At 44.7% G+C, this 13,901-nt stretch overlaps 1 protein-coding gene across 1 annotated transcript in view; it reads right to left on the bottom strand.

Annotated features, from left to right (window-relative positions):
- Positions 1–8,950: 8,950 nt before the first annotated feature.
- The window catches only part of LRRC1 (leucine rich repeat containing 1), a 131,930-nt gene continuing 126,979 nt past the window's right edge, over positions 8,951–13,901 (bottom strand). Inside the window, exons 12-14 of the mRNA XM_061195172.1 lie at positions 13,369–13,541; positions 12,408–12,544; positions 8,951–10,466 (exon numbers count right to left, since the gene is read on the bottom strand). Of these exons, the coding sequence (XP_061051155.1) occupies positions 10,308–10,466; positions 12,408–12,544; positions 13,369–13,541 (469 nt within the window). The 3' untranslated portion in view covers positions 8,951–10,307. The remainder of the gene's footprint in view (positions 10,467–12,407; positions 12,545–13,368; positions 13,542–13,901) is intronic.

Raw genomic sequence — 13,901 nt, 5'->3', positions numbered from 1 at the left:
GGGACCAAGGGACCCCTCCAAGGGACCAAGGAGGATGGTGAGAGATGTGTGAGGAGAAGCAGAGAAAAGAGAGTCAGGGGAGGCAAAGGCACGGGCTTCAAGCTACAGAATTGGACCTATTACTGGGTTGTGAAATCAATTACTTGGTTGTGACCAGCACTGAAGAAGAAGGAAACTGGAATTAGAGTTCTTGCATAGAGTTAAGGATAAGGACTCTGTTGGGAAAGGTTAGTTTCAGCTGAGTAACCCATACTGGGTTACTATGCAGAAGTTTCCTTCATAAGTTGATTTGCAATAAAAATAATTGGAAAAAGCATGGATGGGAGTTCCGAGGAGGCGGGGGCTGTCCACAGAGCCAAATCCAGCAGACCAGACGGGTCTAGAAACACAAGAGCTGAATCAAAATGTCCACCAGCGTGGGAGCTAATGCTACGGTGGTCATTATTTTGCAAATATAAATGTATCACATCAACACATGCTACACCTTAAACTTACACAATATGTCAGTTATATCTCAATAAAGCTGGGGAAAATGTCCATTGACTATGGCAACACGGAGGCCTGGTGAGCTGATCAGAGCACTTTCCACAGCGTGTTGGAGGAAGTGCCCACGGAGCTGGGTGGAGAAGGGGGGGGGGGCGGTTAGAAGGAGAGAGAGCAAGACTAGACCTCTTTTTCAAGAAACTTGGCAGAGAAAAGAGGAAAAGGTAGTTATGGAGGGGACTTAAGATCAAGGTTTATTGCTTACTTAGGATACGATTTAAATAAGTTTATAGAAGCAGCTGAAGTTAAGGGACAAAGTGGGTCATTGATGGAGCAAAGTGAGGAGAGAGGCTAAGGAGAGCAGGTTGTGACCAGGGAGTGGGGTCTGGGGAAAGGAGAGCCCAGCATGGATGCCCAGTGGGCGCCCCTAGTGGGGGATGGGAAAGCCTGCCTTTTCCCCCATAAAATAAGGCGGGCATTCAGGTATCTAAACATGCTGCCTTTCCAATTTTTAAAATATTGTAACTCTTCCTGAAGGATGCTAAATAATTTCAATTATGGAGACGACAAGTCACAGAAAACGATATTGTTCAGCCAGGCCTACGATGGTCATGAGGCCCAGGAAGGGCACCAAGGGTTTGTCCTAGCCCCTGAGCATTCTGAGAAGGGGTGGCCCTGGGACGCATGTCCCAGAGCATCCCATGTTGGCAGAGCAAGTGGCAGGAAGGCTGTACTGTCAGAGGCGGGGACCAAGGTGCAGGCTCTCTGAGTTCAGCCCCTGCCGGAAGCCAGTGTGCCCAGATGGGCCTCTGGCTGTGATAAGCAAACAGGACACTTAGCGCCCTCTGGTGGCAAAAGTACCATATGGGACCTATGACTAGAAGCAGAATCGCCTGTAAACTTTATCTGTAAAGGGCCAAATAATATTTTAAAAGGCTTTGAGGGCCAATCTCTGTACATAAACAAATACACACAGCTGTGTGACAACAAAATTTTATTTACAAAAACAGGCACTGAGCCATAGTTTAAGGACCCCCCACACTTAAATATTTTGATAGGAATATTGTCCAAAAAAAGTTTGTTATTGTTCCCAAAGCAAATCATGGCTCAGAGAAACACATCATTTAGTGACCACTACATTAAACAAGTCTAAAAAATGCACAACTTATTTGGAAATTATATGATAAATGATTAGCACCAATAGTCAGATCTCTATGAAAGTATTTGCTTGGCCAAAAAGTTCGTTTGGGTTTTTCCACCAATAGTTTTAATGATATATATAATTTTGTTTTAGATAATAATGAGGCATATAATTTAACATTTACGTTTTTTTTTTTTTTTTCCATACCAGATACTCATTTTGAAGATCATCTTTGCAATAACAAGGAGGAGGATAATGGATTTGGGGAGAAAAATGAAACCTTGGGACAGTTGACTAAAGCAACATGACTTTAGTTTCTTAAGACACTAAAATGAGCGCATGAAGAACACAGGTGAGGTTTAGGACCCTGAAATGTTTAGAGACATCGTGGTTGGGAGATTTCCTCCAACAGCCCAGGTGTAAGAGAGGTTATGGGTTTGGAGATTTTGGGCTGCAGTGTCAGGCACAGACACACAAATGAATAGGACACAGTTCCTGCCATCGGGCAAGTCAGGAAGTGTTGATCTATTCTAGCCCCATCTGGCCATGAGCATTCCCAGGCTTCCTCTGGGGTGCTGCCCCACAGGTAAGCAGAGTGTCTAATTCTGGTGGCACCTCCTCGACTCCCATTAGCTTGGATATGTTCACAGAAGCCTCAAGCCCAGCCCTTGGCTAAAGAGACCAGATGCCCTTCTGCCCACCTGTGGGACCACTGCGCACACACTTCAGGTCAGCCGAGGAGCTGGCAATTCCTGAAAGCCTACTCTGTGCCAGCTTTGTCCCCTAATTCTCTAAAAAAATCTTCCACTAGGTATTATTCCCATTTTAAAACTGAGTCAACTGAGACTTGGGGAAATTAAGAAAAACCTCTCAAGGTCTCAAAATTAAGTAAGTGCTGTAGCTTTTAAACCCAGCTCTGCTTAACTCTAAGGCTTCTGCTCCTCCCAATACACAGAGCAGTGATTCTCTTAGTGTGGGCGCTGGGCCAGCCATTACACTGGGAACTTGGGAATTTGGGAACTTGTTAGACATGCAGATTTTCGGACCCCAACCTAGCCCTCCCCAATCAGACTCTGGGGGTGGGACCCAGCAATCCAATTTACCACGGCCACCAAGCGGCTCTGGTGCACGTTGCCTCCAAGAAAGACAGAATGTTGTAGTGGTCCCAGGTCACGGATGGTGAGCAGGAATGGGCTCGCCCCCGCCTCCCCCCGAGCACCGAGGGGGGAGACGGGGAGGCAGGCACTGATTTTTCTGGCTGCCCCATGCCAGCTCCTTAAAGAGCAATGCGACCCTATCACCAGCAGCTGTGATTAGAGGGAAAGAACCAGGCCAGAGCTTCAGCGTAGTTTGTTGACATGTTTCTTCTAACAACCTATGTGCACACCAAGATGAGGAAGAGGAGGTTGGGTAGCTGGCTTAGAGTCAATCACCACAGGTGACAAACGCTGGGTTTCCAAAGGTCTGCTTCCATCCAGGCCCTGGGCACACCACCTTCATCCGATGGCAACATCAACACGGGGTGACGGCTGGGGAGGGATGAAGATGCGGAGACAGGCAGCCGCTGATGGGAGGGAGTCACCATCAAGCAGGGACCCCATCCAGCTGGTGATTTTTCAGGTGTCCAGGTGAGAATACAACCCAGATGAGGGTTCCCTCCCATCCAGCAGGGATAGGGCTAGGATTAGGGTAAATGGCTATCCAGGTGTGTCCGCCCTCATGGGAGAAAGTGGCAGGGCCAGAACCTAACGACCCCGCAGTCATCTATGGGGGATGCTCCCTGACCCTCAGACGTTCCAGAATGACGACAGCCAAGAGCGACCCCCACCTGACAGACCCAGCCCACAGCCCAGTCCCGAAACTCCCCAAACCAACCCCGAAACTCGCCCCACCCAGAGTGCCTCTGGGCCAATGGGCAGGACAACAATTCAGGAAGAATATTCTATGCCCAGACAAGTGAGTGTGTTGTTTTGTTTTTCCAAGCAGTGCTCATCAAGGTTTAAACAAACAAGCCCTCACACCTACGGCCGGGAAGGATGGGAGGCCGCAGCCAGGTGTGTTAACACAGGATGCTGGGGTCCAGACAGGAGCAAACCTGTGTGCAAACAGCCAGCCCTTAGCTTGAGAAAGCCCCTCTAGAGAAGCTTCTGTGGATTCTATTTACATGGTATCAGGTGTCCATCAGGCCCCGATGCTCCCAGTTTCCTGCCACGCGAAGACTGCCCAAGGCTGTCTCTTCCTACAACCAGGGTGATCGAGCCAGTTTCCAACAAAATTAAATGCTGCTCAGTCACACAAGTTTTCTATTCTTCTGCTTTGCTGCGTCTATGATTAAACGAAAATTCCTAAAGGGGAGTAATCACTATTTGTCAAATCTTTCACAACACTTTTTAAAGGGAGGATCTGAAATAATAAATCACGAGTCACCTTTCCTATTTCCCCTCAAACTGCATCGAGGTCAAGCTGCAGCACTCTTGATCTCCAAGTCTTCCTTACCTGTCTTTTCTCCAAGGGGAGGCTGTGAAAGGTAGTGAGGATGAAGATCGCTCCTGATTAACTAGCTCACGCCAGGGCTAACTGCCAATTTTTGAAACATGTTAGAGCTCTCTCAAGAGCCAGTTCCCCAACTGTCACTTCAGTCAATATTTAAAATATATATATCAATTTTTTTCTGGTCACCCACTAACCAAATACTTTTTCTCCCAAGTTTCTCGAGGATTGCACACAGTCTGAGATGGTAGAACAGAGATCCCATGAACGTTTTCATAGCCCTTGCCATAGGACATGATGTGGGGTGGGCAGGGGGAGGGGTGGAGGGGAGGCGTGGAGGGGAGTGGGGGGCATAGCATTTGCTACCCAAACTGGGCACAGAGGAAGATCCAGGTCTGCAGAGATGGTGCTAAATTTCACTGAGTTCTATGCCAGTCTTTGTCCATAACCTAGGCCTAAATGATCCCAGAAAATTAAAACAGAACCATCACGTCTACAATAAATACAACTCTGAATACAGTTGCAGCTTCACAGTGTTTTAGCTGAGGGAGGGATGGGGGCAAAGGAAAATAAGGGAGTAATGGAGATCAGAGTCTAGTCAACGGAGATGTGAATCAAATTCCAACTTTGTCATTTACTGTTTGATCTTGGAAAAGTCGTGAAAACTATCTGAATCTTGCAGGGAGAGATCAAGATGATGGAATAGAAGGACATGGAGCTCCCCTCCTCCCACAAATACATCAAAACTAGCTGAACCCTAATTCTCTCCTTTGCAAAATGGAAATGCCACAACCTACAAATACATCAAAACTAGCTGCATCCTAATTCTCTCCTTTGCAAAATGGAAATGCCACAACCTACCTCATGGGCTGTTCTGGAAAACTGAGACTGTGTTCAGTCAGCCTGGGGTGTGGCACATAGTAAGTGCTCAGTAAACAGCAGCCATCATAACTGCCATTTCACCATACCAAGGGGCAGCTCATCATTTGCTTAGAAATTAAACTCTTGATGCCTTGCAAGGCCCTTGGAGGATCAACCCAATTAGATTCTCACCCAGTCAGAGCTCAGGGGTCTGTCACAGGGAGGGACTGCCCACTCGCACAGTTTACACTGTTCATCTGCCAATTGTAAGACACAAAAGCTCGTCTCGAACCTTCCCCACAGCCTACTGAATGAAGGTAACCAGATCAGGTTCTTCTGGTCGGTCTCCCCTTCCCACCAGCTGTCAGCTTTTCAAAAAGAAAACACTCCAGCAAGATGGGAGTGGACCGCACGTGCACCAGCTCAGGCTGCATTGATTTCTTTTATCCAGTAGGTTTCTTTCCCACTGATGCTCCATGTCTTAAGTCTACTTGCCCGTCCTGGTACAGAAAAGCCTCAGAGGTCTCCCTTGGAGAGAGAAGAGACAGAACACAGCAAGAGGGGAAAAAGGAGGGAGTTATGAAAATCAAAGGTGAAATAAAGATACTAAATGGGCACAACAGACCAAAGCCTAGAACACTGAGGACTTGGCAGAGAGGGGACATGGCCTGGAAACCCAGGGATCTTTTTCTCAATTAGGCGTTTATTGGTTTCTTGGTAGAAACTAGCTTTCCCTTGAGGACAGCTAGCTTAGTAAAGTCCAGTTACAATGAAGGGGTTACCAGGGGACCATTGCTAACCTTACCATTAAGTGAGCTGACCAGACAAAACTTCCGTCACCCATTACATAACTCATGGGTCTCTAGAGAATATCGTAGAAGAGAGAGTTTTCAGATGAAGTTTTCTTCACCAGAGAACTAGCATGTGTCCTCATTTCTGGTGAACAAGACACTGGTGATCACACACTGCTGAGTCCGTGGTAGGAAGTGCAGAGCCGCTAATAACACCATTATAATAACAACAGCAGCAAAGACCTGTAATAGTTGCAGCCACACACTTCCTGAGAGCTTGTGTCCTATGCAACCCATTTCATCCTCACTCTGAGCCTGTAAGAGGTATCACTGCCCCATTTTAGAGATGAAGGACCGGGAAGGTTAAGTCGCTTATCCAAAGTCACATGGCAGGGCTGGGATTCAAACCCACGTCCATATGATTGCAACGGCTGTGCTGTGCTGACTCTCAAAATTTTAAACTCCAAAGTGCTACTTTAAAAGGTATACTTGCTCTCTGTTCCCCCCGAGTTTTTTAATTATTTCATTGTACAGTCTTCTCTTTATGGATGTATTTTAAAACATAATTTGATTCCTTTAAAATGGCTTAGCATTTGCAGCAACATGGATGGACATGGACATTGTCATACTAAGTGAAGTAAGTCAGACAGAGAAAGACAAATATCATATGATATCGCTTGTATGTGGAATCTAAAAAAAAAAAAAAAAAAAAAAACTTATTTACAAGGCAGAAATACACTCACAGACATAGGAAACAAACTTATGGTTACCAAAGGGGAAGCGGGGGGAGGGATAAATTGGGAGGTTGGGATTGATACTGCTGTATATAAAATAGATAAACAACAAGGACCTACCATATAACACAGGGAACTCTACTCAATATCTTGTAAAATGGCTTAGCACTGGTCTCATGTTGCTAATTGCTGACTCTGGGGGTCCACTACATCATTCTACTTTTGTATGGTTTTGATTACCCATATTTTAAAGTTTTTTTAATTGGCTCTTTGGAAAGTTGGGTGAAGTCAACACTAAAGGCTGATGTGAGATTTTAACTCTCACCCAGCTGCAAGGTCCCTGCTTGCCTCCCATTAACAAGCAGCTCCAAGGCCGTCCCTGGTCAGACTGTGTGTGTTTGTGCAGCCTTGCTGCCCGCCAGCCAGCATGCCCGTAGCAGGGGTGTCAGTCATCTTATAAGATTAGAACTGGCTGCTCAGAGTAACTTTCCGACAAAGAAGGAATTTTCCCAGCCTCCACCCCATCCATTATGCATGCCTTCTTGGGTGTGGTCCATTTCACAAGAGATGGCAAGATGGCTGTCAAAGACTTACCTGTGCTTCTTTACCCCGGGAAGTTTTTAGGTAGAAAGATTGGGTTGGTCAGGACCATTGCTCCAAACTTTCCAGAAAAAAACAGAAGATCCAGGCAAACTGTTCTATCAATAGTTTTCTCACCTGCCCCTCTTTTCATCATCAGTGATTTCATGATTTTATCCCCTCTACATTTTGAAGGTTTTATCCACTTAGGTGTAATTTCCTTGCTAAAAAAGAGGAACTAGGGGCTACAAACAAGTGGATGAACAGGTCATACTAGTCTTCCCTGCTTTTACCTGTCACTCCCCCCAAGACAAACAGTCAGGCCTTACAGCTACTCCTTCCTTTCCTAAAGGAAGGGCCAGACAGGGGGTAGAGGCTGACAGGGCTGTGGAGCAGGATTCCTCAGGAAAAGGTCAGGAACTTCTGGCACTAGCCTCACAAGGCATCCTTTCACGTTTAAATTTTCCTTATAACGACAAGAAACGTTGCTCCCTCATCTGTGGGCACCCCTTTCCTTTTCTCCATTTTAAGATTCTGGCATACTCGGTTTTATTTTATAAATATGATGCTTATGCCTGTTGCCTAACACACCTGATGGCTTTAACACTTTGATGGCCCTTGAAATTGCTTTGTAGAATCACTCTGTTTTTTACCAATAAAGGAAGAATTTTTTAAAATGAAAAAAAAAAACATGATGCTTAGGCTCATGGGCTGATAGAGAAGCAGATTGGCTTTATTTAAGGAGAAATCTTGACCCTGAAGAACAGAGAGAACTTCCATGGTGGTTTTTGTTTGTTTTCATATAAAGTCCACCCTTTACTATTCAGTTCACCATGGCTTTGGTGGAACAGAGGTGGACAGAACAGTGTGTGTGTTTAAATTTTTCTAGGAGTTTCTATGTACCTAATTATTTGTTTCCTTTTCCTTGGAAAAGGCTGGCATGTTCTTGGGTTGGGTCTGACTGGTGGGTGCTGTTTCCATCATGACGCCTACACCTGTCCCAGCATCAGGAGGGTAGGAGCATCGTAGTGTCACCCAGAATAAACGACTAAGGTGAAGGTGACTTTTCCTGCTCAAGGAAGGGGGAGGAAACTAATCCCAAGACTGAAAACAAAAAGCAAAACAAAGCAAAAAACCCCAAGTGAATGTAAAGTAGAAGAGACAGGCCAAAGGAAACAAGTAATTAGGTACGTAGAATTTTCTAGAAAAATTCAAACACACACACTATTCTGTCCACCTCTATTCCACCAAAGCCATGGTGAACTGAGTAGTAAAGGGTGGGCTTTAGATGAAGACAAACGAACAAAATACCAGGGAAGTTGTATCCATTCTTCAGGGTCAAGAAAACTCTCCTTAAATAAAGCCGATCTGCTGCTCTTATCAGCCCATGAGTCTGTGGCATCATCTGTGCAAAACAAAACCGAGTATGCTGGAATCTTAAAATGGAGACAAGGAAAGGGGTGCCCACAGATGAGGGACGGAGAGATAAAACTGAGCAGCCGAAAACCACTTATGTGCCATGTGCTTTCACGTCAACAGTCTTAGAAATGTACACGCCCATACAAACCACCGAAAAAGCAAAGTGAAACTCCTGGTAGTAAAAGAAGGTATCGCAGTTGGTTGGTTGAAAGCAGGTTTCTAAGGAGTCTGACTGGCCAGACAGCCCCAACCCAAGGTGAGGAGCCAGACTTGAAGGCGATGCTGGGCTTCGCCTCGCGTGGGAGGAAGGGGTACTCAGACCCACAGGAGGTTAGCATAAAACCACCGGCGGCTCAGGTATTTGAGGAAAGGGAGGGCATTCTTAAAGAACTCGGCTGCCTTCTATCATTTGAACATACGAGGAGAAATCAACTTTAAAAAGCTGTAACAGCTCATGTCCAGGGTGACTTTATTTCATGGAAAGAATAAAAAGACAACACCAACAGCATGATTTTCCTAAACACCACACAGGGACAGGCGCTTTTCATTCCTCTTTTATCACATCATACAAAATTTAAAAAAAGAAACCAACAGAAATACACCAAAACATACCCCCAGACCCCTTAAATTAGCAGACTTAAAATTAAAACTTGAAGCAATATTTTGTTATACTTTGATCCAAACTCTATTTACAAATTAAATTGCACTTATAAACACAGCAACGTTTCTAACGGGGTTGTAGGTTATTCTGCTTTATTGTGGTTTTATATCTCGATATAAAACTTTTAAAGCTTTCTTCAGTAAAAACCGTACTTTCTTTAATAGTACATAATGTATTTCCCCACTGAATTTCTGAACCGGTTTTCTCTTTTTGTGCTTTTCTGCTCTGTTTTATTTTACAAATGGCACATACCTTCTGAGCAGGTACAAGCAGACACAACACTCATCCTAAGAGACTCATTCATGAAAAAGTCAGACTGTAAAAGAAATGAAATATTAGCAGTCTAATCCTTTGGTTCATCTTTAAAAAAAAAAATCAACTGGTATAATTTACGAATTGGTGGTAACTCTTCCTTTTGGTAAAAAACAAATCCACCTGGTAGATTACTGATTAAAATCCAACACTGCTTTCAAAGTACCACCTTTCCAGCCTCCTCTCTGCTCAAAGATGCCATTGTGACAACTGGTTTGACAGGACACGGGCTACAGTAAGGCACAAGTGGATGGTACAAATAAAAACAAATACTTTAGGACTGGTGGTTGTTTTTTTTCCTGCACGTACCGTTTCCAAGATAAAATCACAAAAAGAAATACATATTTTTTGTTATGAAATACCTATACAAAACGTTTAAATGTACACCATCTGAGCTGCCAAAAAGGGTTTAAAAAAGTATCAATTTTTTCCCCCATACATAAAACTCTCTCTCATCAGTAGGTCCAAGAGAACTTGGGTTCACAATGTCCCAGCACTTCATGGGAGGGAAGAGGATCAAAATTCCCCTTCCTGCTCTCCCTGACCCCAACACAAGACAAAAACAAAGGTCAGATGTTGTCAGTAGTGTATTCTACTTATTACAAACAACTGAAATTTAGGAAAAAAAAAAAAAAAAAATCAGGCCGGAGACCACGGACGGGTGCAGTGACTGGCTGCCGGATCAGAGTAAGGCACTTCGCGGGGTCGCAGCATCCCGACGCATGGGTGGGGACCGGTGCGGGGTCCGCTGGAGGCCAGGGCCTCTGGGGGCTCCACGCGGGGAAAGGCTGGCTCCGCAGCAGGATGACTCGGGAGGTATGACGTGGACGCGCCATCTACACCGACGTGGTCACGCGGTCAATGGTGTGGTTGACCTCGTTTTTGTTGGAATCCAGTCCTTTAGCAGCGTTCCTGTCGTTCCGTAAATTTTCCACCGTCTTTTTCATGTTCTTGAGCTCGCCTGGGTGGGGCGTGGCTCGTCTCAGGAGTGTTCTCTGAAAAGCAAAGAGCGGGGTGAGTGTCTGGGTTTTACTCCATCACTCCTTCAAATGCGAAGCTTCCCGGGTAGCTTTCCAACACAGGTCTCCCCTTCCTGGAGGTTAAGAAGCAGAGTGGGCGAAAAGCTTGCTTTGGAGGTACGTGCATTTATCAACTGCTCCCTCGTGGTTAAGGGAAGATGAAAGTGTTGAGTATAACTTACCTAGTCAAGATGGAAGGGCTCCTTTCAGAATAAAAGAATACTTTGTAAAATACGAAATGAGTGTTAACGATAAGAACAAAGTTCCATGTACAGTAAGAAAAAATAAAAGATTTGTGAGATAGAATTGTGCAGGGGGGGGGGGACGGGGAGGAAGAAGAGAAAGGAGTCAAAAAGATTCTAAAATTAAAATCCCTAGAATGTTCTACTATTATCTGAAGCGGTTCTGGCTTTCTTCAACCCATGAGGCACGGGAGGTGAAGGAAAAGGGAAGTGAGAAAGGACTTCTTTTCTAATTTTGCTGTTGTGTTTTATTTATGACCTACTGAAGAAAGTTCACATTTTTCTAATAAAGACCACAGGGTGGGAAGTGAAGTGACAGGGTATGGGCAATGTTTTTAAAATTATATTATTTAACATGTTATGTGCTCTTTTGCTCCTAAAACAGCATTTACATCTTATAAATGGCCAGTCTGGGAGTTTCAGGAGGAGCTACGATAGGTTAACAAAGGAGGAGCAGTACTAAGGCAATGAGTAACTGGTGAAATAATCATGCTCCAAGAAGTCATCAGATACGGTGCTTTGTGACCACCTAGAGGGATGGGATAGGGAGGGTGGGAGGGAGGGAGACGCAAGAGGGAAGAGATCTGGGAACATATGTATAACTGATTCACTTTGTTATAAAGCAGAAACTAATAGACCATTGTAAAGCAATTATACTCCAATAAAGATGTTAAAAAAAAAAAAAGAAAAAAAAAAAAGAATGAAGAGTGCTGAAAAGGGTAAATATGTGGGTAAATATAAAAGATAGTGCTTACTTACTGATAAATATTTTAAAATAAAATTTAAAAGCACAAAATTAAAAAAAAAAAAGAAGTCATGAGATAAAGTCATTTACATTGGAGTCATTTTGTCATGCCTAATTCCTACTTTGCCCTCTACTACTGTAAGTGAATAAAAGCCCACTTGGGGACAGCTGGAATAACAAAGACTCCAGGCAGTAATTTAAAAACTGCCCTTTGTCTTGGGGGCTGCAATACTCCCTCTGAGTTCTGCTTATGAAAATCTCAATTAGTGCAAGGAGTTTAAGAAGCCAAAGCCAAATTGCAGGAAGACTCCAAGAGTTGTCCCTGACTCAACTGAATGGCTGAGACACATATGGAGGATGGAGGCAAGTAGGGCTGAGTGGTCCTTTCAAACCTATTCCTGATTTCTGAATGAAAACCCATAAGGGAATCCTACTAAGATCACAAGCTCTCTGCATGAAGGTGAAGGCTCCCGGTTACGTGAAGGTGAGCAAGAAGTCCAGGAGGACAGCAGGCAAGCTAAGCCACGTGGTGAAACATGGATGAATCCACGTGGTACGGCTATAAAGGGGGGTGGAGGGCAGGGAGAGACTCAGTTCACTGGGAACAGCAGAAAAGAAAAAATTCCCAACGAATTTTAAGAAAGCAGTGGGGGCAGGAGGGGTAACTATCACAAATAAAGAAAAAGAAGCACCCACAAACTATTCAAACAAACAAACAGAAAAAGTCTCATTTGCCTTATATACATTTGGTGAATCAGAACCTTAGAAACTCCCAGTTTTGCCTTCTAAAAAAAATTCTTAAATGCTGAAGGCAGAACAGAGAAAAGACTATTTGAAAATAAGAGAGATCTTTATCAGGTGTCACTTTCAATCTGGGAAGGCTTTTAAATTTTGAACGTCTGTGGAAGCCAAGAAGCTCGAATCCCATACCGTTTCATTATCGTCCTCATCCTTTTCATCTTCCAGAAATCGGATTGCGCTGACTCTGTTCACTGCCCGCTCATTCCAGGCCTCATCGGACACATCATTCACCAAGCTCTCCAGGGCACCACAGCGAGGCAGGTTCTCTGTTGGACAAAGACCACGTCAGCAGGGTTCCTGTGACTGGCAAGGTTGCCCTTTCTTTTCAAGGATGCGTAATTCTGTTTGAGATCATAAGATATCTGCTAAATCAATATTTACTGTTTCATTCCAGAATGTCATCATGAGTCATAGAGTTCTCTTTCATGATTCTTTTTTACACGCTCACTTCAGAAACTTCCTCTTGACCGTGATTTGGCCGCACGTGTTGGATCTAGTACTTTGCTTGGCAGCGCAATCTACCGCATTGTTCTCTTGGGGTCTTAAATGCTCCTCTAACGAGGCTGGGATAGGCAAGGTGGCTCCGTTCGCCCAGACCCTTCTCCCTTTTTTCTATCGAAACCAGCTCCCAGAAGAGGATTTATGACAGTCATGTGATATGAGTGTGAATGCTTCTTTAAACCACACATAATTTACAAAACAAAGGTACAGTCACTCAAAACAACTCCCTGCCTTAAAAACAGTTTGCTGGAGATGTTCAATTCTAATCCTCCAAACTGTCTGTTTGGATTTTAAGGGACTCTCACCTCTTTTAGGAGTATGTATTTGCATTTTCAGCCTTAGCTAGAACTCAAAACCAGAAGGCTGTTTAAAGAATATCACATGTGATACACGGGTATGAGCAGCACGTTTTTTCCTGCAGAGATACAGGGGAAGCTTCCCAGAAAAGACCCACAGTGACCTCACACCTGGGCTGGCTCTGCAGGCAGATAAGACACAACGCAGTCCCGTGTGGGAGTGAGAGGCCTTAAGGACAGGCATTAGCTGCTGCTAATTCTCGGGGCCAAGGGAACCTGGTCCTTCAATTTACCTTGGCAGGCAGGTTCAGAAGGCAGCTGAGGAAGTAAGACACAGGTGAGAACCTTCTCCCCGGTGGTGTGGTCAGTGTCTGTCTGGAACGTGAGCAGCGGCTGGGACTGGTTGTCTGATAACCACAGAGCCTTCAACTTCAAAGCGGTCAGGGATAAAGGTAGGTGCGACAGCCTCGATGAAAACAAAAGGAGACATGGGGAGCTTACGATCTGTGATTAAATCAAGTCTTGTCCAAAACGAAAGAGGAAAAAAAAATAAAAACCGCTTCCTGGGATTGGGTTCAATATGTGAAAAGGTATTATGTTTATAATAAGATACTCGATTCTCCCTTTGCCAGTGGTCGCTTCAGTGGGTGACTGTGCTTCCCTTTTCTGTCATCACCTCTCTCATTAGCACCTCCAGGCCACGGGGCAAAAAAATGAGGAAATTACAGCACACGCTGTTTACTCTTGGGAAGTTTCCATTTAAAGGCCGGGGTGGGGCGGGGGCGTGGGGAAGCCAGTGTAATTGTGGAAGAACCCAGAAGCCGAG

The sequence above is a fragment of the Eubalaena glacialis genome, chromosome 7, assembly GCF_028564815.1.
Source record: "Eubalaena glacialis isolate mEubGla1 chromosome 7, mEubGla1.1.hap2.+ XY, whole genome shotgun sequence".
Classification (NCBI taxonomy): domain Eukaryota; kingdom Metazoa; phylum Chordata; class Mammalia; order Artiodactyla; family Balaenidae; genus Eubalaena; species Eubalaena glacialis.
Note: the sequence above shows the minus strand (reverse complement) of the source record. Positions and strands in the feature narration are given on the sequence as shown.